Raw genomic sequence first — 23,696 nt, 5'->3', positions numbered from 1 at the left:
AGTGGGGCAGCCACAATTTCTCTGGGCAATCTGAGGCAGTTTGATCAGTGTCTATAACAGTGTCTATAATTGTCCTGATGCTCTCGGGGGAGGGCATAAAGTCAGTGGGGTGGCTCCTCTTAAGCAGCTGAACTACTTTACTCTCAGACATCCTGGGAACATCACATTTTCTATTTCTCTCTAGTGTTTCCTCAACAAAGAAGAGTAATTGTTTGACTTACAAAGGCCTGTTCCTAAAACTCCAACTGATCTGGTCATACTGTGATCTGATGACTCAGCTTTGCTATTTCTGCCTCTTTAAATACTCTCTGGCACCACATAGACACTGCAATGAGAAATCAGGACTTTTCTTTAATGGTGGAAAATGAGGTAGAAGAGAATTCAACTCACTCTCATGGAAACTTGTATAAGCAATTCCTCACTGCGAGAAAGAAAATATTTGAGGAAAACGCAGAGAGATTTCAGTCACTGGTGATGCTCTTTCTGCTTCAGTGACCCTGCAGATTTTAAGACAAGACTGAGCCTAGGTTTAAATCACAGCAGTTTAAAGGGTATTCTGATTTCTACTAGTTTACGTCTTCTGGGGACCAGTGTGCATGTCCATGCTCACGTTGTTTGTTAGTACTCGGGTATGGGGGTGCACTCTCCATTGCCAGGCTGATTTGATGCACTCTCCATTGCCCCACATCTCATCAAGGGACCATAGGAGATCAGCACCTCATCCTGGAGCCAGAGAAAGGCTGAGACACTGAGCTGTCACTGAATTTACCAGTTGTTACTGAATTTACTGAGGTTCACACAGCTCCTCTCAGTACAGCCTCATGCCACCATGCTGACCATGTCAGCCTTGGGCAACCCAATGCCACAGAATTCTTACACAGTGCTCAAAAGGGGCTGAGGGGTCTCTGATGGTTTTCTTCATCCTTAAACCATCCCATGCAGTAAGTGCAGGCTGGTGATAGACACTCATTTCATTTGGGCGTTCATGTTTGCTGAGGGAATCACTCCCATGGGAAAAAGGCAATCTTCCATTGGAAAACTGGCCAAGGAGCTAGCTCAGAAAGCAAACATCTTGAGTAAGAAACTAGGTTTTATGATGGATTCTTGGGAGGAGTTGGTTTCAGTTATTTGGCTGATTAAAATCAGGCTTTGGAAAAATACTGCAAGTGCCAAATGAGTTCTCTTGAAATTTCAACTCTAAAATACCCAGTATGTCACCACATAGGGCACCTCCTAAAGCCAAACCAAAACCTAGTAGCTGTGCCTTGTCCCTCTTCTCTCTTCTACTGACAACAAATACACTAAAATCTACCTAATTAACGTGCTAAAAGACATCCACCTTCAACTAAAAGCTTTTTAGAATTTCATCTTGACTAGTGAATAATCAAACTTCTCCTGATGCAAAGGAAATGTGTTGTCATTTCTTTTCCCAGGGAGTTCACCCAAGATGGCCCCACCCGAGTCACACTGCACTGAGAGCATCCAAGAGGAGAATGAGAAGCAGGAGGAAGATGGGGCCCACATTCTCCTCATTCAGGAGACATGCTGTTGTTTGGGCTGGGGAGGATTGCTCAAGGGCAGCCCAGGGCTGCTGGGGGGAATGGGAACAGGCAGGAGGAATTCCACATGGGCGCTCTTCAGCTATCTCCTACACACATGACCATGAGACATCCGCATGAACCCTCATCCAGAGGAGTGAGGAGGCTTTGGAGGATGCAGCAGTGTATTTTAATTCATGTGCAATAATATAATCCCTAAACTAGTCACCACTTACAGATATTCTGGTTATACTCAAACAATGAGCTTACATACATGTGCAGGAAATAAATTTATTTAACAGGATCCGAAACCATGGATAATAGTATTTACTGACTCACAGGCTTATTTGGAAAAATTAGGAGGTGAAAACAAATCAAAGCATTTGCCTGTCTATAAAATTACTGTAGTATTTTACCTATTTCACAGCAGCATCAGCAAGCTTCATGTCTATAATGATCAACAGTGGGACTACTTACACAGGCATTTCTGTGCTGTCTTTGCCAAAACATTTTGTAAAGGTGACTGTCAAAATACAGTTTGAACTACAATCTAAAAAACTGTTAAAAATGGGGCAAAAGTTTAATGAATTTTTTAAAAAATAGAAAAAAAAAAACCAACGAAGAGCAAAACACAATTCTCTCTCAAAACCTGTGAGTACTTGAAATTATGGAAAATTCCTGCACCAGCATCTAATGCTTTAACCTATTCCTGTGAAGAGACTGAGAGTCCCATACAAGTGAAGACACAAAGCACGTATGAATCCTGGACAGGTGCACTCATTCAATCAGCAGTTCTATGGGATTCACATTCAGATATTATGTAAATACATAAGAAACTCAATTTGTGACCATGTGTCAATGGGAAACTGGGCACAACAAACCTACATAAAAAGTAGGTGAAGTATAAGTGCACATATTTTAAAGTTAGATTCAAAGCCTAATACAAAAGGTAATAAATCTTATCTTCTCCCTGTCTGTCAAAAATCCTTCATAGATGTGTCACCTACTTCTAAAAGTGTAAACTAAAAAAAACCCAAACAACAATGCTCTTTTATTTAGTTGTAGCATGAGTGGAATACCTTAATGGATTTGGAACATTTAAATTCCCAGTCGATTATTCTGAATTAGATGTCATTAGTATTGACAACTGTCCCTCATGCCACAGGACCGTGGATCCGTTCTGCCAAATGCAGGGTGATGCTCTAAAATAAGCAGAGCAGGGATGGTGAAGGAAGAATCCAGGCATGGGCTTGTGAAACAAGGAGGGTGGAAAGAGAAGAAACCTTATTTAGAGTAATTTCCATATCCCAATGAAGCCAAATACATACCCTTGTGTTCCTCTGTGTGGGTTTTTAGTAACAGCAAATACTCTGCACAGACTCTGCCCTTTAAATAAACTGCAATTTACCTACTTTTGAATGAGACAAAAACTGGGTTTGGGTTTTCGTGAGTTTTCTGTGTGATCCCAGAGACAGGTTCAGTAAGACCACTGTGCTTCTTCCCCTTGCTCACCCACAGAAATGGTACTAAATTATCCCTGACTTCAGCATCTTCCATGGTGGCAGGCAAACAACGCTGAGACAACAGAGGTGAGACTGATGGCTTAAATTAATTTCAATATTGCTACTCTGGGCCCAAATTCTATCTGCATATAGTGTCAAAACAATTTGTTGTAATAAGAAGAGGGACAGCCTGAACCAGGTTCCTGCACAGATGGGCTGAAAACAGCAGGAGCTCAAGAGTAGGTATTTTGGCAGACAAAGAACACAAGTGTGACCCTCATCTGCAACTACATTTCACCATCACAAGCTGAGATACGAGTCCAGTGCTGTTCCAAAACCATAATTAAAATCAGCTTTCAGGAGGAAGCATCATAAGTTGCTTATTATTTCTGGAATCTCTAGGTACTAAAAATGTCCCCAGACTACTCGTCAGTACAAAGCTACTGGAGAAAGCCCCCTCCTCTTTTCCCTAATTTTTTCCAGGTCAGCAATAAGTTTTCAAGGCTTCTGAAGCCACTTACTAATTTAGACAAAAGCTTCAGTCTGAAGGTTTCGCCCTTTTCCAACAGCAATGAGAGGTTACACAAACAGAAGTTCAAGTGCCACCCCTTTGATGGTTTCTGTGGCTGCAGAAGCCCATGGTCATGAAGGCGAAAGGATGACCATGGAGACACCTACCTACATCCATGCAGAAAACCATACTCCCCCTTAGCTGCTGATTTAGTTTTGCTCATCTCCTGGCATCTTCTCAATTCCTGCAGCCAGGCAAGACTAAGAGTTGCTGGAAACAAGTCCCAGGGCAGGAGCTGGGCCTGTAGTCAGCATGACTGTCTTACAGTACTGGGCTTTGGCTTGGTCACCTCCCTCAGTGGGAGGAGCATCAGCCAAAAGCATTTTTTTAAAACTTATATTTATTTTCTTTAAGATCAGCACCCAAGAACTGCTGAACTCTGCTCAGCAGCTTTTAGGGATCCACCAGAAAAACTGGAAAAGGCCATCAACAACAGGAGTTAGAGCAGGCAACCCCATCCCACCTGGAGAAGACAGAAAAGAGCCAAGGGTGTTATGAAGACTGACAGAAGCCTTCATGCTCCCACAGCTGAGGTAACGGGGATGCAGGCCCACCTCTTTCAAGCACACATCTGGACTGCATTAGTGTCATTCCCAGCCCTGCCTCCCCTGATGGACAGATGCCTGGAACTGGCAATGGGGTCGTCTGCTGGTGTGAGTGCCGACAACTCAGCTGACTGCAAGAAAGGAGCCAGAAGGCTGGAAAAGGACATTTTGCCCCAAATTGCCACAACAGCATCCCTGAAATTAGTTTTGATGGAAAGGTAAAAAATTGCCTCACACAGTTTTTATGTTTGAGGTAAGGCCCAGAGCATTCAAAAGAAATCAGTAATCATGGCAGAATGCTGAATGATGGCAATCTACCAACTCTGAAATTAAATTTTAACTTTCCACACAAATCCTTTCAGGCTGTCAATTTATATATTTAGTAATAAAAAACATATCCATGACCACCGTCAACTGTAAAAGTTCTATCACAGTAACGACACTACTAACAGTTCTATCATAGCAACAACACTACTAACTTACAGGGATCAGTAGCTTCCTTGCTGATGACTTTACTAAAATGATTCTAATTATTTTAACAAAAAAAATAGATAAAACTCTCAAAGAGCTCTACAAACTGAGGATGTACCTGACAGAAAAAAACATCCACATTCGGATGTAAGATTCTGAATCAAAGTCTTTACATGATGACCGGATCTAGTGGGTTGCATCCCTCCCCATGGCAGAGGGGTTGGAATTAGATGGTCTTTAAGGTCCCTCCCAATAGAAACTATTCCAGGATTCTGTAATACATCATGACCCCTAATTAGTATAGTTTTGAGGCTGAGGTTTTTAAGGACTCAAAGCAAAATATTTTTACATTCAACTAGAACTTTCAATTATAGATTGGATTAGTCTCAAGGAATGATTTCTTTCCAATTAAAACAAAAAAAACCATAGCTGTAATACTGGCAGAATGGACATACTGCCAGACCTTTATTTCTTTCATGTAGTTCTGATTCAGCACCAGTCACAAGCTTTACTTAACACAGGCAACTCATGCTCTCACTTTTGGTATTCTCTTTTACAGGTATGTTGTGGCTGAATATTATGAAAAGCCCAAGAACCTGCTGATTTGAAGCTTAAACTAGCAAAGTACCAGAGTTATATTAAACAAAGCAATATATATTAAAATATATATATCAATGAGTGAAAATGGTATTATTTTAAGGGAGAAAATGTTGAGGAAGAGTTTAATAGATATTAATTTACTCTCAGTCATGCAAGAAAGTTTATGAGTCATGATAAGGGGTGAAGGATGATGCAGTTTAAAACTAAAGCATGAGAGTAAACTGCACTTTTAATTAGGAATTCAATTTTTCTCCATCTACTGCAAATATCAGAATACAGACTGTCTATCTTTTAACGCTGAAGATGCACAAACAAATGGGGAGCCTTGTCAAGCTGGTTTTTTTTCTTAGTTAATGATTTAATTTTGTCTTCACAGGTTAAGAAGTAGTATCTACATTCTGTCAGTGTCTGGTATTTCATCCCCAAAAACATGTTGCTGTGGTCTACAAGTACTAAGAGTATTGAATTTTATATCAAACTCATATCAAATCACCTTTAACTGGGTGTACCACGATTTTTAAGACTGCCAGAAAACACTTGTTGCAATTCTGCCCACCTGTGTTTTTGTAAATGTCTTTTTTGTAATCTGCTTTCTGGTAATGATTATGATAAAGATGTTGCTAATCTCAGACTGGACAGTACTTTTCCCAAAATGGGAAAAAAAATAAAAGCGAGGAAAATAATGAAAAAGTTCTAAACCTAACTTGTAACATAAAATCTGAGCTAAGGAAGAATTCATTGTTAAGAGGAAGTATGAGAGTGGCAGATGCTCCCCAAAAATCTAAGGAGCTGGGTTAACCAGTAGCATTTAAGCACACTTAAACACCACAGCAATTATGTCTGCAGAAAAAGAGTTTACAGACACAATCCTCAAGTAAACCTCTTTAAAATTCAAATCTCTCTGAAAAGAATCACCCCTAATACCTTTCCTTTGTCCATAGGGCCTGGCCAGGCCCATCAGCACCAACCTGGACATGATTTTGAATGACAGCTGGACCATCCACAGGGAAACAGGGAAGGATTCAGTGAGTGATGTCTAAATCTCTCAAGGAATATCATACAGTGAGAACTTGGCATAAACGAAGCTCAGTGATGGATAAAATTAATGTATTGCTGGCTAAGTCTCATCATTGAGATGCCTTTTTGAGTATGCCTCTCAATTGCCACCAGCTCCAGCTTTGCCATCAAATATACTCACTCAGAAGTGCATTTAGTGTAAACAAACACAGACCAGGCTAACATACTGCCCGTCTGCGTCAATTCATTTGTCTCCCAAAGAAGAAAGAGACCAAGCACATAGCCCAGGCCACCCTGCCACAGGTGTGTATCATTGTACAAAAGCATGATCAACACTGTAATTTACACAAAGTGGGGGCAATGCTCCCCTCACTCCTCAAGAATCCAAGCTGCAGATGTTCTGTCTCCCCTGCTAGATTCAGGTGCTTTAAAACTATCATAAACAAACATGGCTGATTTAAAAGAATAATTTCATCCTGAAAGGGACACATCTCTCTTTTTTATGCTTGCATAAATAAAAATTGGCTTGATTGATTTTGCTGAAGGTTTTGCTAAGGTGATGCAAAAATTTTTACTCAGCCAAAGAAGGAGATCAAGAGTCCCACACTCAGCATCGAGCTTTCTCTATACATCTGCTCTCAGTTTAACCAGTTTAACTCTCTGCAAATGATACAAGGATCTGGTTTTTCATGCTTTCATGAGCCTGCCCTGAGGTCTGAGCCCAGGTCTGGGATGAGATAGCTCAGTGCACCGTAGGGAGACTTGTAGTTCAGACAGAAGTAGAACTTTTATGCTTCCCTTTGTTATTAAGCAGATACTCTAACTGGGCCTCATCACTTCACTTGGAAATAAAGAATTACAAATGAAAAGGACCTATACTTACAAAATGTTTATGCTCTTATTACACTTGATATCCACATCAGAATGTTAATCATAACAACCCTGAGGAACCCTGTGCAGTGTCAACAGGCTTTTGGTATATGGCTTTGTTAGGCAGGAGTGAATGGGTGACTAATAATATTCACAGCTTCCCGCAGTCATGAAAATGTAAATATTTTTTTAAGTGCTTACAAGACAAACCTACAGTAAATCTGAAAAATGTCCCCCATAATATTTAAACTAAATTCTCCTCTTTGATCTAACCTTAGAGTGTGGCAGTGAAGTGATCCATTTATTCTACTTCAAAATCTCAGTCCTCTCTTTTAGAGCCAGACACCACCTAACTAACAGGATGGATAATTTGGTTCCTCCAGAAATATTTTTCTGATTTAGAATGATTAAATATAACATGTGCTTCTGCTAAGCCCTCAGCCAAGATTTGGAAAGCAGTGGTAAAGAAGTCTCAGGTGAGATCTCAATCCCATTCAGACAGAGAAAACTGATGTTCTAGGGTATTTTTATCAACCTGCTCCTGGAAAAACAGAAGATAGTTCAGTCATCTCAACACAGGTTCTAAACACTGCTTCTAAATACATTTCCAGGAGCAATGAAAATGAAAGAATTAAGTTATTCCCTACAGCAAAACAGAGCAGGACAAGAAGCAAAGGTCTGCCATGGGAAGAGGATCAGCCTCTAGACACAAGCCAGTGGAAGAGCAATGGAGCAGATTGAGCCTGACAAATTTCAAATTTCAAATTTCCTTTCTGCCCATCTGTAGATTCCCCTGCACCACTGCAAACATGCCTTTGACACCCACAGCATGAGAACACTCTGTAGAGAAGTCATAACTACCAAGTCTCATCTCAGAGGTGAGGAGGATGAGGATGGCTGTATTTTGGGATTCCTGTATTACCATCTAGGTAGATTGTCTACAGTTACCCTCCAGAGGTACAGAATTTTTTAGAGGAAAAACAAAATGAAAAACCCTTCATATACCATCAAAGTGCACAAATAGAACATAATTGTCATAAATATTGTCACACAGGCAGCAACAGGAGTCCCTGTGGCTCCTTTCCAGCATGATTTATAATTTTATATTCCTTGTGATTTTACATCCCTAGCAAAAAAATAACGAACTAAAACATATCAAAGCCATTCTCCACATATCTCAACCTCAGGAATGCAGCTTTTCTAGTCATAGAGACCAGAGAGCAAGCATCTGTGTTCACACAGCTAATTAAAGTGCAAGAAAAACCTCTTTTATATCTGACTTGCGAAGCTGATAACATGTAAGTTATAACTTGTATGAGACATGATAAACTCTGTCCTTCACAGAGGGAAATGGACTTCCAACATGACTCACTGTACACAGATCTCGGGGCATAGCAGCTTCTAATCAGAGGCAGCTCCATAATGGACTCGATGAGCAGTGACACTTCCTACACCACTTGGCACAGGGTGAATGATGATGCTGTTGTTGTTAAACCAGACAAGGTTCAATACTAATACAAGGAACAAAGTGTTGGGGTTTTGACTGCATTAAGCCAGAATTTACAAACATGAACCTGAAATGTTTGACAGATATTGGAAGAAAAGCCATCAGGAGAACATTGCCCCCAATATGGGGAAAGGATCATGGGCTTCAAGATTAAATATTGTTTGTTTGTAAAAACTCACTTTAACATTACCTTTGGAGAAAATGACTCATTGCTAGTCAATTAAAGAAGAGAAGTGGCAATGGTTGCAATCAGTGTCCAAGAGGCCCATCCACACAAGACACAGAGATGGCAGGATTAGTGCACAATGCTCCCTCCAGCTCCTGCGGCTCCAGCCCCCCGGCGAAGAGCTGACATCAGAGGATAAGACAACTCCATCAGGAGCCCCTATCACTTCTCTGCAGTGCTCTCCACAAGCAGATGGAGCAGCTATTTAGCCAAATGCACCGTGACTCCAGCTTTATACATGAGCATGTGGGATGTTTCCTAATGCGTGGCAAGGCACAATGTACTCCGATTTATCAACTGTCCCGCATGCAATTAAAGATTCAGATAAATAATTTGTGGTAAACACCCATCGACTGAGCTGAAAAGCAGCAATGCATGAGGGGTCAAGTGTTTCTGCAGGATTTATATGTACCAAACAGAGCTGCATGCAAAGGAATGTCTGGGTTGAGCTGTGGCAGAATGAGGCCTGGGCAGGAGTGAGCTGGAGAACCAGCAATTGCTTCATTTCAACTGGAACAAATTTAAATGTGGAGTTAATAAAACAACCCTCTTTACTGCCCTAAGAAACAAAATATATATGCAGTTAGAGCCATATAATTTCCTCCTAACATACATTTTGATCTGAGGAGAATGTGCAGTATCACCATTTTTCTGTGCATTCTACAAAAGGCCTCTAATACCTTAGAACCATTTAATCAACATCCCATGCAGGCAGTGAATAGATAATTGAAATATAAGTACTGTCATCCATATCCCCTTTGGGAAAGAGACACAGTATATCATTGCATTAGACCATCCTTTGATGTGGGTTTTATTCTCATTAAACTATGTTTTAGCCCCAAGGTTTCTCCCTCCAAACCTCTCTGTGACATGACCATGCCAGAAAAAAAAAAATTAAATACCCCGCTGTTCAAAAGGCAAGAAATACATTTTTACAAGCAATTGTACATGTCAAAAATATAAAGCTGACTTTTTAATTTCTTGTTTACCAAACACAGTCAATGACAGCTCCTGGAAAACACAGGGTGGAAAAAAAAATGAAGGCAGGAGGGTGGTGGTGGGGAAGCATTTACTTGTTTTTAAATAATAAAGCCTGAATACAAGCAGGATAAGAAATTCTTGAAAAGACTGCTGTGATGGTGTCTGCTTTGAATTGTGCCGTGTTTAAACAAGAGGAAAGCCTCCCACTGAAAAAAGAAACATTTTTATCATTCAAAAAGATCTCAGGGCAGTCCCTTTAAAATGAGGTATTTTCTAAACAAAGCATCAGAATGTTCCCCTGCAGGGAATAAGCATCTGATCTCTTAAAAATTATTATTCCTGAAGAACTGTAGATTTATGGAGTTTTTGTTTTATTTGTTTTAACTTAAGTAGAATGAAACCTGTCTGAAATGACCACCCAAGGGAGCAGAGCCATCAGCTAAGCAGGGGCTGAGCTCTAAAGGGGACCCAAAGTTGTACCAAGACCCCTGGGGAGGTTTAAATCTCTGGCTTAACCACAGCTAGCAAAACCCTTAATGCAGGTCTCTGCGTAAGCCTAGGACATGGATTTTCCTTCACTTTACATCCATGCAGCTCCACTAATATCAGTAGGAACATTCCTGATTCACATTAATGTTAAGCATAGAAACAAGCTAATTACCCTGAGTTATCCACAGTGATTACAGGAGAAATTTTGTTTTAAAATGCACACATTTTTTCAGCGTGAACTGGTTTTGTTACACTTGTAATAGTCGGCTGGCTACAGGCAGCAGAGTGGAAAACTCAGTGTTACACAGAAATAGTCTAGAGTCACAACGTGCTTCTGAATAAATAAAATTTCACATGTTGCAGTTTTCTACTAGTTTACGAACATCCAACTTCCATATCTGCAATTGTGACTACAATTCACAAATATAAGCCATTGGTGAGAAACAGTACTAGCACAGGAGCACTTTTTGGTCTGATTCTTCAAGAGTCTGGTTTATAGTTCAAACTGAGCCAAATCAACACTCCACTCAGAAACATCAATAAGTAGAAGTGTTACTGTCTCCATTAACCGCAGCAATCATCAACTGTGAACATGAGAAGTGGAAAGCTCACAGACAGAACACAGCTCTTGGGCATTGCTAAGGGAAAAGGTTAATGGAATTCTTGGAAAAAATATTCATCAAACAACACAAAGACATTTCTGTTGAAGCATTCAAGGCATTAGCTGTGTTGTGCTGCCTGCTGCCATTTTAATAGACTTAAACATCTTACACAGGCATAAGGAGAATAGCAATAAATTCCACAGCATGTTAGTTTTGTCACAGAATCCCAAAATAGTTTGCACTGGAAGGGACCAAAAAGCTCATCTCTTTCCAAAACCCTGCCATGGGTAGGGACACCTTCTACTGTCCCAGGGTGCCCCCAGCCCTGTCTAACCTGGTCCTGGACACTGCCAGGGTTGGGGCAGCCACAGCTTCTCCAGGCAACCTGGACCTGGGCCTCCCCACCCCCACAGGGAAGAATTTCTTCGTAAGATCTAATCTAAATCTACTCTTTTGCAGTTTGAAGCCATTATATTGAAGGGTTTTGAGACAAGATCTGGAGGAACCAGGTCTGACCTCAGAGCTGAGACTGCTGTGAGCAAGAGATGGGTCTTCATCTCTCCTAAGGCCTCTTTCAGCCTGGCCACCCTCTAAAGGTACCTGTATAATGCTTCATGGTCCAGGTAAGCAAAGGAGAAGCCCTAGGCCCACTTCCACGCAGCCACTGCTGAGTGCAAAGCCAAAGGACTGGGTACAGAAAACAGCTGTAAGCTGCAAAGTAGCGCAGGAGCAGAATTGAACAATGTCTACACGGTCGTGAATTGGCTATTTAGAACATACTGTTCGAGGTCTTTTTTTCTTAAGATGAGAAACTATCCTTGTACAACTATGAAGTCTTTATGAGTGATTAGCACAGTGGATCCAGTAGTACTCCAAATTCATATAACTGCCAATATTCAGAATGAGTGTGTGCAGGTAAAGGGTGATCAAACCTGTCCCTTTGCACAACATAACAGAGCAGGACACTTGTCACCCTTGAGATTGATCTCACTCAGTTACTGCAGCTCATACCAGAGATTTGTTAAAATTAATCTGCAGGAAAATTAAATCCATTACCTTAAAAAATAGGGGAATAAATCACACCCAACAGGAAATCATGAAAAGCTGCTGCCACTTCAGACAAACCTAAGATTGTGTGGGCATGTGAAATTTTTCCTCGTCAATGACACAAAATAAATTCATAGAAGGAAACAGTATCAGCTGTTATTATAATGCAGAACACAAATATGCTCAATGAGGTTAACACTGCAGTCCAAGTATAAAGAACATTTCAAGCTGTTCGCATTTCCAAACAAGACTTGAAGGGTCAGAGGAGGGAGGAAGATGTGGGCAGGCAGGATGATGGATGGCACTCAGTGGCACACTGTGTTTGGGGCTACTCTTGTTGGTTTTGCAACAGGATGTCTCTGATTACTCTCTGAATAGAGAATAAGGATGGTTACATCTCATGGCTCAAAGGGAACATTTTTTTCAGAGTCTTACAAATTAAACAGAACATTGTAAAGCAAGGAGTCAATAAACTATCTGTGCTGTTTGCCACAGATCTCCCAACAGTGTCAGAAGATTCCCTGGAGGCACCAGAGTAGGGGACTGGCAAATAAGGTAAATGTGTTCTTGTCCCTACATTCAGCAGCCCCAGCTCTGCAGAAACCATCTGTGCCATTGCCTTTATAAATTGTCCAACCCGAACATATAAAATATAAAGCAAGGGCACACTGAGCCACTAAGTTATTCTTGGCCATCAAGATGATGCAATACAGAGACTTCACAAAGGATGGAGGAAAAGCCTCATCCTTCCAGAGATCTTTGCAAAACTGGCTCCTGGCTCACAGGGAATGATGGACAGGCCAAAGCTGCCCAACTGAGACACTTCTTGAACATCACCAGTAAGAGAACAATACTGTCTCCAGCCAGATGTCCACACCTCAAAGTGCAGCCTGGGCCACAGAGCCTTTTTCTGAAAGCTACTGACTGATGTTCCTCATCAATGCCAAAGGAAATTTCCAGTCCTCAGCAATTCACAGAAAAGGGTGACATGTGGGGGTTTGGGAACCACATGAATGTGTATGCAAAAAAATTAACCCCTGAGAGGGACTTGTGTTTTCTCAAAGTGAAGGCTGCTGGCAGAAGGGCAGGGGAGAGATGTTGTTGGAAGCAAGATCACTTAGAATGGACAGCTGGTCCTAACCCTGAACAAATTGGGGGCTGAAGCTGCAAGTCCTTTGTGGAGGCCACAAAGCAGAACACATGGGAATAGTTTCTCTACAAAAGCTTAACATTTCCTAATGAGCCACTTCTGTGAACTGTCTCACTTAAAATGGAGACACCAGCTCATCCAGGGACTGCATGACTCAGTAATTCCAAGAACCTCACTGGGGCTACCAGTGTGATTGTAGTACATACAAAGCATGTAAGAATTCTCTTTGTGATGACACAAGCTCTAGAAAAACTCTCAGTGGCCTCAGTGCAGTTTTCAGTGGGCAGGAGTCACATCAAAGCCACCACTGAAAGCCTCTCCAAGGAGGTGCAGAGCCAACATGACCAAGAGTTAACAGCCTTCTCTCTTAAAAAGGGATCTTAAGCTCAGGGCAAAAATTACTACCCATACTGTCCAGTTCTGTAACAACAACTATGCCAAATAAATAAAAAGCAAGGAAAGCAAGGAAAAAAGAGAATATATTTACAAAGAGTGCAAATGAAGATGGATTAGAAAATTATGTCTTGTTTGCACTGGATAGCACAGATGTTGTAACACAGCAGAATTTAAAAAGCAGTAAATGTTTCATGAAATGAAGCAGCTAAAGAGAAGAAAATGTCAGCACTGAAATGTCAGACAAATTTTGGGCAAGAACTCCCCAAACTCTCTGAATTATTTCCCAGAGCCAAGACACTGGTCTCTTATGTACTATATGTTCATCCCTCTATTGTCTGGTTTTGACTGGTTTTAGCATAACCATTTACAGGTTTTATTTTATCAGCCAGGAAGGTAAGAGTTCAAGGAACAGCAAGAAATATGTGGCAAAATACAACAAGGTTAGATTACATGCACTGGTTTATTCTCCTCTGACACACTACAGAAGAAATAACCCCAGTCAAGGTCTGAGTACTCCACAGTCTGCAGGGAGCAAGAGCAGCATCACTCAAGGGAAGTGACACTAAAGAACTTTAAATTAGCTGTTGACAGGCAGGTAGATAGATTGATGAGTGATTGCCCAATGTCCCCAACATTACCATTTTGTGGTGAAAGCAAATATGAAAGGGGGGGAAGTAAGAAAATCCATGAAATACGGTTTTGCCAATTTGCGGTGCACTCAGATGACAGTGAAGTTCACTTATGGACACTGGAAACATAAAATAAATTGTGTTCTCTGAATCAGAAGTTGACAGAAAGTTTCTGAGTTATATTTTTGACTCCAGAAGCACTGCAAGCCATGCTAGCAGACCATGATAAAAATAAAATAACAATAATAAAAAGAAAATCTCCCCATCATTTTTCCTCCTAATAAGTGTTTCTTCTCCCAGAATGTAAGGACCACATGCAAGGGAGGCAGAAGTGCAAGTCCCCTGAACCACACAATTAAGCCTGACTTACTGTATATCCAAAAGATGCCCTCACTGCAGTGGTCCTTAAAATATTTTTTAAATTAAATTAACTTGGAAATCTGCAATTAGCACCACCTTTGAGAACAAATCAGAACAAGTTTATTGAAGCGCTCTAACTATTTACCACAAGAGTGAATTTACCCCCAAGGTTCACTTGAGTATTTTGTCTCAATTTTCTTGTAGTTTCATCTATCATGTTTTTTTTCAGTCCTCCAAAGGTGATGGATAAAACACAGAAATAAATGGGACCAACTGTTCACAGAAGCCTAAGGGAAAACATAATTTTGTTATAAATACTCTTTGGCACAAATCATGGAAATGTAATACTAAAATTGTTTGTTGAATCATTTATGAATTGGGCCTTCAGTTTCAGTTTGCAAATAAGTTAGAGGATTTTTATTGATGTTCTTTTTCACTTTGCTTTTTTAGTTGCCAAACAGCCTTTGAGAAACTAAACTGATACATTATCCAGAAAACAGAGGGAATTGAGGACTTTTTAAAAGGAAATTCCTATGCTAATGAAGGACTTTTTTTGGTGGGGGGAGGAATTTACTTGTAGATTATGATAAACTTTATGATAACAAAATTTTAAACCAATTTCCTAAGATGCCACAATGAGTTTTCAACCAACAAAAGATGTAGAAGCAACACACATTTTTGTGTTTGTTCTTAGATGGGAAAATTTTAGGATTTATTATTACAAAACAAAAGTTCAGTGGAACATAACTGCATGCTGCCACACCATACACAGAGTCATTACACATGAAGAAATATGTAATATGAAGGGAAATTCTACAGTATTGAGAAATTCAGTATTTTACAGCTGTGAGTGCCCAAACTGCTCACACAGAAGTTATAAACATGAAGAAACAGCAAGGAACAAAGAATTGCATTTCTCTTAAATGTTCTGTCTCAAAGTGCTACTTTTCGTCATCTGAAGAGGGAGAGAAACTTGGAAATAGATGAAAGGTTCATTCTTTCTTAGCCAGAGCAGGTGTGCATTGCCTTACCTGATCTGTCCTCGCACCAGTGGTCTGTTTTTAGTCCTGTTCATATTTGAGTCAAATGGAACCTCAAAGAACTGTAATTAAAAAAAGAAAGGAAGAATCAGAATGAAAGGATACCGGAAAACATGCCACACATGGAATGTCCTGTCTGCATCTGCAGGTGCTTTAGTTTCTCCTTTTGAAGGTTCAAGGATACAAGGAAAAGGGCAAATGGGTTTTATGGAGCTCTCATTGATTCTTCTGGCACCCCCTTAGAAAGAAAATCACCCAGAGGACAAAAATAGTTTGCACCCAAAAGTTCATCATTTGAAGTATGGTTTGATTCCAAGTTCTTTTCTCAACAGGTCTGACACATCTTTTAGATATACATTTGCATACACACATGAAAATCACGGAATCATTATGGTTGGAAAAGATCTTTAGGATCATCCAGTCCAACCAGCACCACCACTATGTTCACCATTAAACCACATTCTCAAATGTCACATCCACAGGTTTCCTGAACACTTACAGTTATGGTGACTCCACCACCTTCCCTGGGCAGCCCTTTTCAAAGCCTGACAAGCCTTTCAATGAAGACATTTTCCCTAATGCCCAACTGGAACCTCCCTCGGCACCAGTTGAGGCCATTTCCTCTCACCCTGTTCCTGTTCCCTGAGAGCAGAGCCAAATCCCCACCTGGCTGCACGCTCCTGTCAGGGAGTTGTGCAAAGCCAGAAGGTCCCCCCTGAGACTCATTTTCCCCAGAAAATGATGATATAGATCACAGTTCTATATTAATACAAATTGTCCTTGCAAATGTTCTTTGAAGACCTTCTGGTCTTTAAAAGACAAATAGTAAGGTTTTTCCAGTATCACCTACCTTGCCAGAACCTATAACCCACCCCAAAATCAATCAACTCTTGTAAAACGCTACTGGAACTGCTCTGAGCCTCCAGTTGGAGCAGAAGAGAGTGAACACACCATACAGTGTTATCTAATGTCACAACTCAAATTGACTTCAAACATGGCCTATGGGAAAACTCATGCCGGAGGACAGGTCAGGTCTCAACTTCAACACTAACCTGGAAGTGTTGGATGTTTCAAAAAGAACCTTTATAGGATACAGACACAAGTTTCTTCAGATCAAGTAAAGCACCTCACTTGGATCTGAAACAAGTGATCGCTTCTGACAGCTCAGTGTTTTGCTAATGGTTTTTTTCATTGTTGTATTTCAGAGGCAATTATGGTAAATGGAGAAAAAAAAAGACATTTGACATCAGACTGGTAGAGCAATACAAGGGGAAAAAAACCTCTATAGGGCTAAAGTCTGTTCACCAGAAAATATCTGGGCTACGATTACTTTTTTTTTGTAAGTCACAGGTTTTATTTCTACTTGCAAAGGTCTGACTGCCTTGAGTTACTTCCATTTTAAAACAGTGCAGGTGAAGAGCTTTGTGCTTATTTGACAGTATTTAAACTTATACATAAAGGTATCTGTGTGCAATGGAAAAAATCAAAATAACATACAAGTTTTAAACTCAATGTGTCTCAGACACAAAATGGCTAAAATGAAGAGCAGCTGAATAGTCAAGACCTGTAAGAATTTAAACTTATGCAGTTGGGTTATCAATATAAGCTGATGATGCCATGCTTAGTGTATCAAATATTTCCATATATTTAATACAGCAATCAACCTCTGAACAGAATATAAATTTTGAACAAGAATTTCCTCTGCTGACTTAAGTAGTCAAAAAATGTCTGTGTCTATTGTATACAGACACGGCTGCTCCTGAAATTAAGACTACTGCATGACTTCAGACTGAAGTTTTTTGCTTTTTTAAATCTGACTATTTGAATAATCTGTTACTGTCAAGCACATGTATACAGCATGGCGCTATACTTCCAATGGAACTAAACTTAAAAAAACCTTTTACTTGCAACGCCCTAGATTCCTTCACTGAGCTAGCTGCTATTCCATGTCAGCAAGATGTCATTTATCAAACTTTCCTCATTTTGCTCCCAGATGTTCAACAAAATTCTCTCTCCATTTGAAATTATTTTCCCCTGATATTCTTGAAAAAATGAAAAAAGCCATGCATCTCAAATATCATTCCATAAGAATGAAAGAGTGAAGTCAAACTTATTATCTCATGTCAGGCCAACAGAGTCCTGCCTGTTTCAGCAAACAGTAAATTCAGTAAGATGAAGCCTAGATAAATAAATACTTTAGAAGCACACAAGAGGCTTTTTCCCCAGGAAGTCTGAATGCACCAGTTCAGCTGGACATGGCAGAATATTATCTGCCCTCAGTATCTGGGAAACTGGCCACCAAAAGGGCAGACTGAGGGTTAAATCTACAGCATCTAAAAAGCCCTGAGTGACAAAACTTGGCAACAGCTCTCAAGAACCTAACCTAAATTTTAATCAGCATGCATGAACATTTAAAACATGACAATGGCAAAAAAAAAAAAAAAAAAAAAATCAGGCTAGCCAGTACTCTGTGGTTTATTTCTCTGGCGGGTTCATCATGCTTTTTGTGCACATCTCATCTCATTAATATAGAGTAATTATATCTTAAGCATCCTGCAATTCCTAGCATAGCTGTCACATTACTGCTCAGAGCTGTTTACTCCCATGGCCTTTCTGTCCTTCAGCTTCTTTAGACTGGTTTCCACTTTGTTTATATGTGAAATGTTGAAGAATGCCTAATTTCAAACTACCTGTTGGAAGCAGCAGTGCCTGCAGAGGGTGGCTGAGCACTCAGACCTTCCAGAGGTCTCACAGACTAATAATTTTATTAAGACTATGCCAAGATTTCTGTAACAACACCTTGCAGCTGCAGATTACATGATGGTGGCACTTTCAGGACTATTGATAGTGAAAGAGGACAGTGTGTCCAGTGCCTCTGCCTCTGCTCCTTCCTGAGTGGGAAGGGACCCACAACGATTATCAAGCCCAACTGCTGCCTCTGCACAGACATCCCAAGAACCCATCTCTGTGCCTGAGACTGTTGTCCTAGCAGTCCTTGAGCTATGGCAGCTTTGGGCTGTCACCATTCCCTGGGGAATCTCCCTCTGGGTGTTGAACACCAAGACCACTAATTTAGTTTCCCAGAGAGTGGCCTGACAATTTTCGGTTAATTAGGCCAGTCGAGCCCTGAGCACGTGCTGCACTTGCCATGCATGGTCCTGCAAGAGAGATCACATCTACTGAACTACAACAGTCCAACACCTTTACTCCTGTTCACATGAAAACACCAACAGAGCGCACTAAGATGAACAATATGCCGTAGAGTTTATCAAACAGATCTGCCACACTTCAGCTAATAAGCATCTTTCATAGACTACTTTGGATTTCGAGTGTATCAAGGACCAGCCTGGCCGCTGGCCCAGCTCTAATCAATGACATGTGGTGGAAACAGCAGCAGCTGAAACAGGCAACCAGCATGCCATGTACTGACATAACATTTTACTCTAATGCTAAACACATATTTACAGCAGAACTGACAATCCCAGGAGTCTAAAGATGGAATGGAACCTTGCTATTAGAAGACAATTTAATTCAATGTAACTCTGAGGTTCTCCCACTGCAAATCCACCCTGAACCCAAGGAGGCTTCCATGTGTTCTTTGCCAACAGAATTGCCCTCTGGATCTACATATTTCTCTTCAAAGCCTCCCAGAAGGGCAGTTCAGGTAAATTTTCAGCACTAATGAGTGAAGCAGTCACCTCCTCCTGATGGTCTCCAAAATCCCCCCTGATTTGTACCACATGGGGAGGTGGAGATGAGCTATAGGTGATGGCCAAAGCTCCTCCTCAGCCAAAAACTCTTGCTAGGGACCCAAGCAAACAGTAGTACGATGCAAATAAAAACCACTACAGCTGGATGCCCCTCTAGAGCACTTCAATGAATATCTACAGCCAGAGGTAGAAGCCAGGCTGTACAGGGCAAATCTTGCAAATATTGATCTTGTTGAATTAGGTCTTTCTGTGTTCTCCCAATTCCCCTGAGCTACAGAAAGCTCTGATTCTCTATGGTTTTCTTTGGTATTTCCCAAGAGCAAACAGTTAACCAGAAACAACACTGAAACACATGCTGGAAACCAAAAAGGTGCATGAATCAAGGAGGAGCAGGTGGACCAAAATTGTGTGGAAAGCACAGTGGCAGAGCAGGCTGTGCACACCTGGGCAATAACCTGCAGTTTCCTGGGAAGGTGACATCCAGAAAGTCACTCCTCCCAGCTGGCCATGCAGCCTCCAAATTCATCAGGTTTCAGCACCAGCCGTTCACATGAAGTCTCCTGCTTTTCCCATTCAGCCAAAAGAAAGTAGCTTCAAGCAACACTGGAAACCCACCAGACCACAAAGCGTCAAGTACTTTCCTCTGAGACTGTTCTTCCTCTCTGTATTACCTAATTATTTCTATTCCTCATATTTTCAGTGATTTATCTTACATTGTCATAAAGTAATATATAATTACATAAATGGAGAAGAAAAACATAACATATAATTCATGGTAAATAAGATCATGGTAAATAAGATCAAAGTCAAGATTATTATAGGTTTCCTTCTGGTTTCTTTTAAATCACTTTTATATGAAAACAACAAAGAATAATTAAAGCATATTACAAAAGTCTTTTTACTCAATTGTACACAGATGTGACTAAAATAAAAGTGGAGGGAAGGATTTTCAAAAGCACTCATGCTGATCTAACACGATTCTCACTAAAGTCAATGGCAGTTTGACTTCAATGAGAGCAGAGACAGACCAACACTGAGTGATTCTGAAAATCCCACCCTAATTGTACAAACAAGGGAAGGCTTTGGAGACTGCTGGCTTGGAGATTGTATATTTGAGAATCATAAAGGGCACACAGCACCTGTTTGTCTTCAAGATATGAAAATAAAGCAAGGCAAATATTTTAAGGATTAGAAATAGCTTTTTTTCTTTTTTTTTTTTTTTTTTTTTAAGGCTGTATCTGAAAACCCTCTGGCAGTGAAGTTCCCTGTCTTACTATAGATCTGCTCTGATATTTTCCATCTCAAAGAGGATTCTAATTAAAAACGAGATCAATGCAAGCCTGAGCAATCTTACTCACAGAGGAGGGCAGCTAAACCCCAGACTGTCATGTCCCACAAAACTGGAAAGGTCTGCCACGTAAACGATCTGACACAGCTTCTTTTTTATTTTTTTCTCCACACAAAAGACACATTCCTATATTATCTAGCATTTAAAAGCCCGTTGCTCTGTACAGGGAATACAACAGGAGGAAATTGCTAAGAAAATGTTGATACTTGTGACTTTTGAGATTTTTCAGGATGGAGAAGGCAGACTCACTGGTATACACCTGTCTAACCTGTTGGACTAACAACCTGTCATGCCAGCTCTGCTTTTGAGTGCTCAAGAGGTGATGTTGTTATTCTCTTGACCACTCTCAAGTGTGGCTTTCCAAGGATTCCCAGAGACACTGTACCCAGAATTGGGCATTTAAGGCTTTACGTGGCATTTAGTATTTCAGTACCCTTAACTGGCAACAGCGGCTGGAGCTGCCGCATGCCTGACACAGTGCTCCATGTCTGTTTTCAGCTCATCCAAATCCTTTTAGTGGCTCTGACCAACAAAACAAGTAGTCACCGAGCTCTTGCAGCTTGGGCATCTTCCTCAGCACTTTGGCCAAACAGCATCCTTTGCTGATACCACAAGTGCCATTACAGGGCAGTGATAATGTGGAGTGTCACAGCAACGTGCTCCTAACACTGCTGCACCTGTGGGGCTTCTCACAGTGACGAGGGGTCAGGACAGAGGAGAGGATGATGGACACATCCTGAAATACACTGCTGGTAACCTGGGAAGCCCAGCTGCATAAACCAGGGGTGGATGTGCTTGTAGCACTCACTTGAGGAAGAGCAGTGAGGATAGAAGGAAAGACCCTGGGCCTGCTGTGCAAGCCTACCGCAAGGAGCTAGAAATTAACATTAATTATGTAAATAATGTGGCATTTGTACCAAAATTCTTTATCTGCTTTACTCCACATAAAATTTTTTTCTTGTCTTCATCTTCGAATCAAGTTTTCTAGTACCAGTGCATGAGAAATTAGCTCATTTAACCTAATTTTTTCAATGCACCTGATGTCCAAAGCTTGAAATGGGAGAAAAGACATGAATCTCCTGGTTTAGTAAATGAGAAGGAGGTCAGGTGACCACCGATGAGCCTGGCTCTTCTCATTAAAATCGTATTTTGCTAGGAAGATAGCATAAGAAAAATGAAATATTAAAAATAAAAGCAGGCCTTTATAAGCTGCTCCATCTCCAAAAATGCTGACTTTGTGAGCCACCTAACTAGTGTATTCCCAAGGCCTCACGGACGTCAGCCATGGCATCAGGGGAAATGAAAGCTGGATACACAGACAAGCTTCACCTCATGTCATCCACACTGGAGAAATAACCTCCATGGGAAGGAATACTGCTTTCTGGCCAGCTGCTAAAGCCTAATAACATTATACATTTACCACCATTAAGTCCTTTTTATTTAGCACACAAACAAACAAACAAAGCTCCTTTCTCCAAGCATTTCTTGAGCCCCTCTTCCAGGAGGACACTTGCCTACCAATGCTTTTCGCCTTCTTGATCAAAGGAGGCAATTTCTAAGTGCAGGACACACTGCACTGAATATCTTTCCATCATTTCGGATTTTGTTGCTGTCGGGCTCTCCCTTTTCAACTTAAAATGCAAAGTGCTAAAAAATGGGTTTCAACATTTATCTGTGTTGTGCTGCCCTGGAATAAAATGGAAAACTTCACCTCCCCACAAACACTTCCACAACCGAGCTCTGATCACCCCACATCTGTTGCCTACCCTTGCAAGTTTTTAATAAAGAATTATTATCAATAAATAGATGTCAGAAGCATGTGACATCTGTAACATGCTGTCTTCAGGAACCATTTTATTACTATGTACTTTAAGAACCATTATTAGGGTAAAAAAAAAAAACCCAACTTTATGCCTTACCAAAATATCCCCCTGAATCACTTCGCAAAGACATTTTCTTCAAGAGATTCTTTTGCATTAAATCATATTAGTCACAATGTCTGCATGCCATGAGTGCAACATATAATTTAAAAAACAAGCAAAACTTCAAATAACAATCTCTTTGCTGAAGATAGGTACTGCACAAGGTCAGTATCTGGTTTAAGTTACTATATGTCCTAAAATACACCAGGCCAGGTCCTCTGGACACAGTGCAGCTGCTTTGAGCAACACTGCAGATAAAATCTGATACTGAAGATGGCTTAGACAAATTCCTGTGGTGGAATAAAGTTGTTACTGAGGAACTCCTGGGGAAGTATTTCTGCTGCTCAATGCAGTGCTTAAGTCAAGCAGGAGATCCCGAGTTAACCAGGAGACACAAATCTCCTCCAGAGGAGTGAGAACAGAGGCAGGAGCTGCAAAGACTTTATTTCTGCTGGTAACTACAGCAGGATCCTGAGCTCCTGGATTTAGGGAGGGCAGATGCAGAAGGAGCAGATCACTCAAGAGTCCTCCAGACCATCAGTATCGGCTGCTTTCAGTCCCCTGTGACTACCAGAGAGCTATAAAATCAAGCAGCCACACTGGGCTCTGCTCTTGCCCAGGAGATTAGAGCAGGGAAATAGGAAGGTGAGATTGAAGTCACTTCCACATATCTCCTGGCTCCAACCCACGTGTCCCAGATCCAGGTCATTTTAAGTAGCTTTTTAAAAATTGTCACTCAAATGATAAGAATACTAATCCATCACAATGTGCTTCCTGTCAGGAACCTGAATATTAATCCATAAACTTCTCTCTTATATGACACGGAGATGTGTCCGTTTTAACTGCTCATGGCTGACACATCCTATTAGTGAGACTTTTCCTCTTACAAGACAGACAAAAGTAGCATTGTACACACAGCAGCAGGCTTGCCTGCTTTTGGTGAGGCAGAGGTTATTTCAGTAGATGCAAATACATAAACTGCTTGTTCAAAATATCTTTTCATTTCAGAAATAAATTAATTTTTATACTTGAAGTTCCTGGCATCAGTGAAAGAGAATTTGCTTTGGCCTGGCCATATTTAGCAAAATTAAAATCTACAGCTCCTTCTGGCCAAAATATTAAAAACCTCAAAGCCACAAACCCCACAGTGGGTGAAATGAAGGAATGCTGCAACA

At 40.8% G+C, this 23,696-nt stretch overlaps 1 protein-coding gene across 4 annotated transcripts in view; it reads right to left on the bottom strand.

Annotated features, from left to right (window-relative positions):
- LOC134428674 (protoheme IX farnesyltransferase, mitochondrial) overlaps positions 1-23,696 on the bottom strand; it is a 96,291-nt gene that overhangs the window by 18,265 nt on the left and 54,330 nt on the right. For all 4 annotated transcript variants that reach the window (XM_063175557.1, XM_063175558.1, XM_063175561.1 and 1 more), the window contains one exon: positions 15,533-15,603. In XM_063175557.1, the coding sequence (XP_063031627.1) occupies positions 15,533-15,603 (71 nt within the window). The remainder of the gene's footprint in view (positions 1-15,532; positions 15,604-23,696) is intronic.

Source organism: Melospiza melodia, chromosome 24, assembly GCF_035770615.1.
Source record: "Melospiza melodia melodia isolate bMelMel2 chromosome 24, bMelMel2.pri, whole genome shotgun sequence".
In the NCBI taxonomy this organism is placed as follows: Eukaryota; Metazoa; Chordata; class Aves; order Passeriformes; family Passerellidae; genus Melospiza; species Melospiza melodia.
The sequence above is the reverse complement of the archived record's forward strand: the minus strand, read 5'-3'. Positions and strand labels throughout refer to the sequence as shown.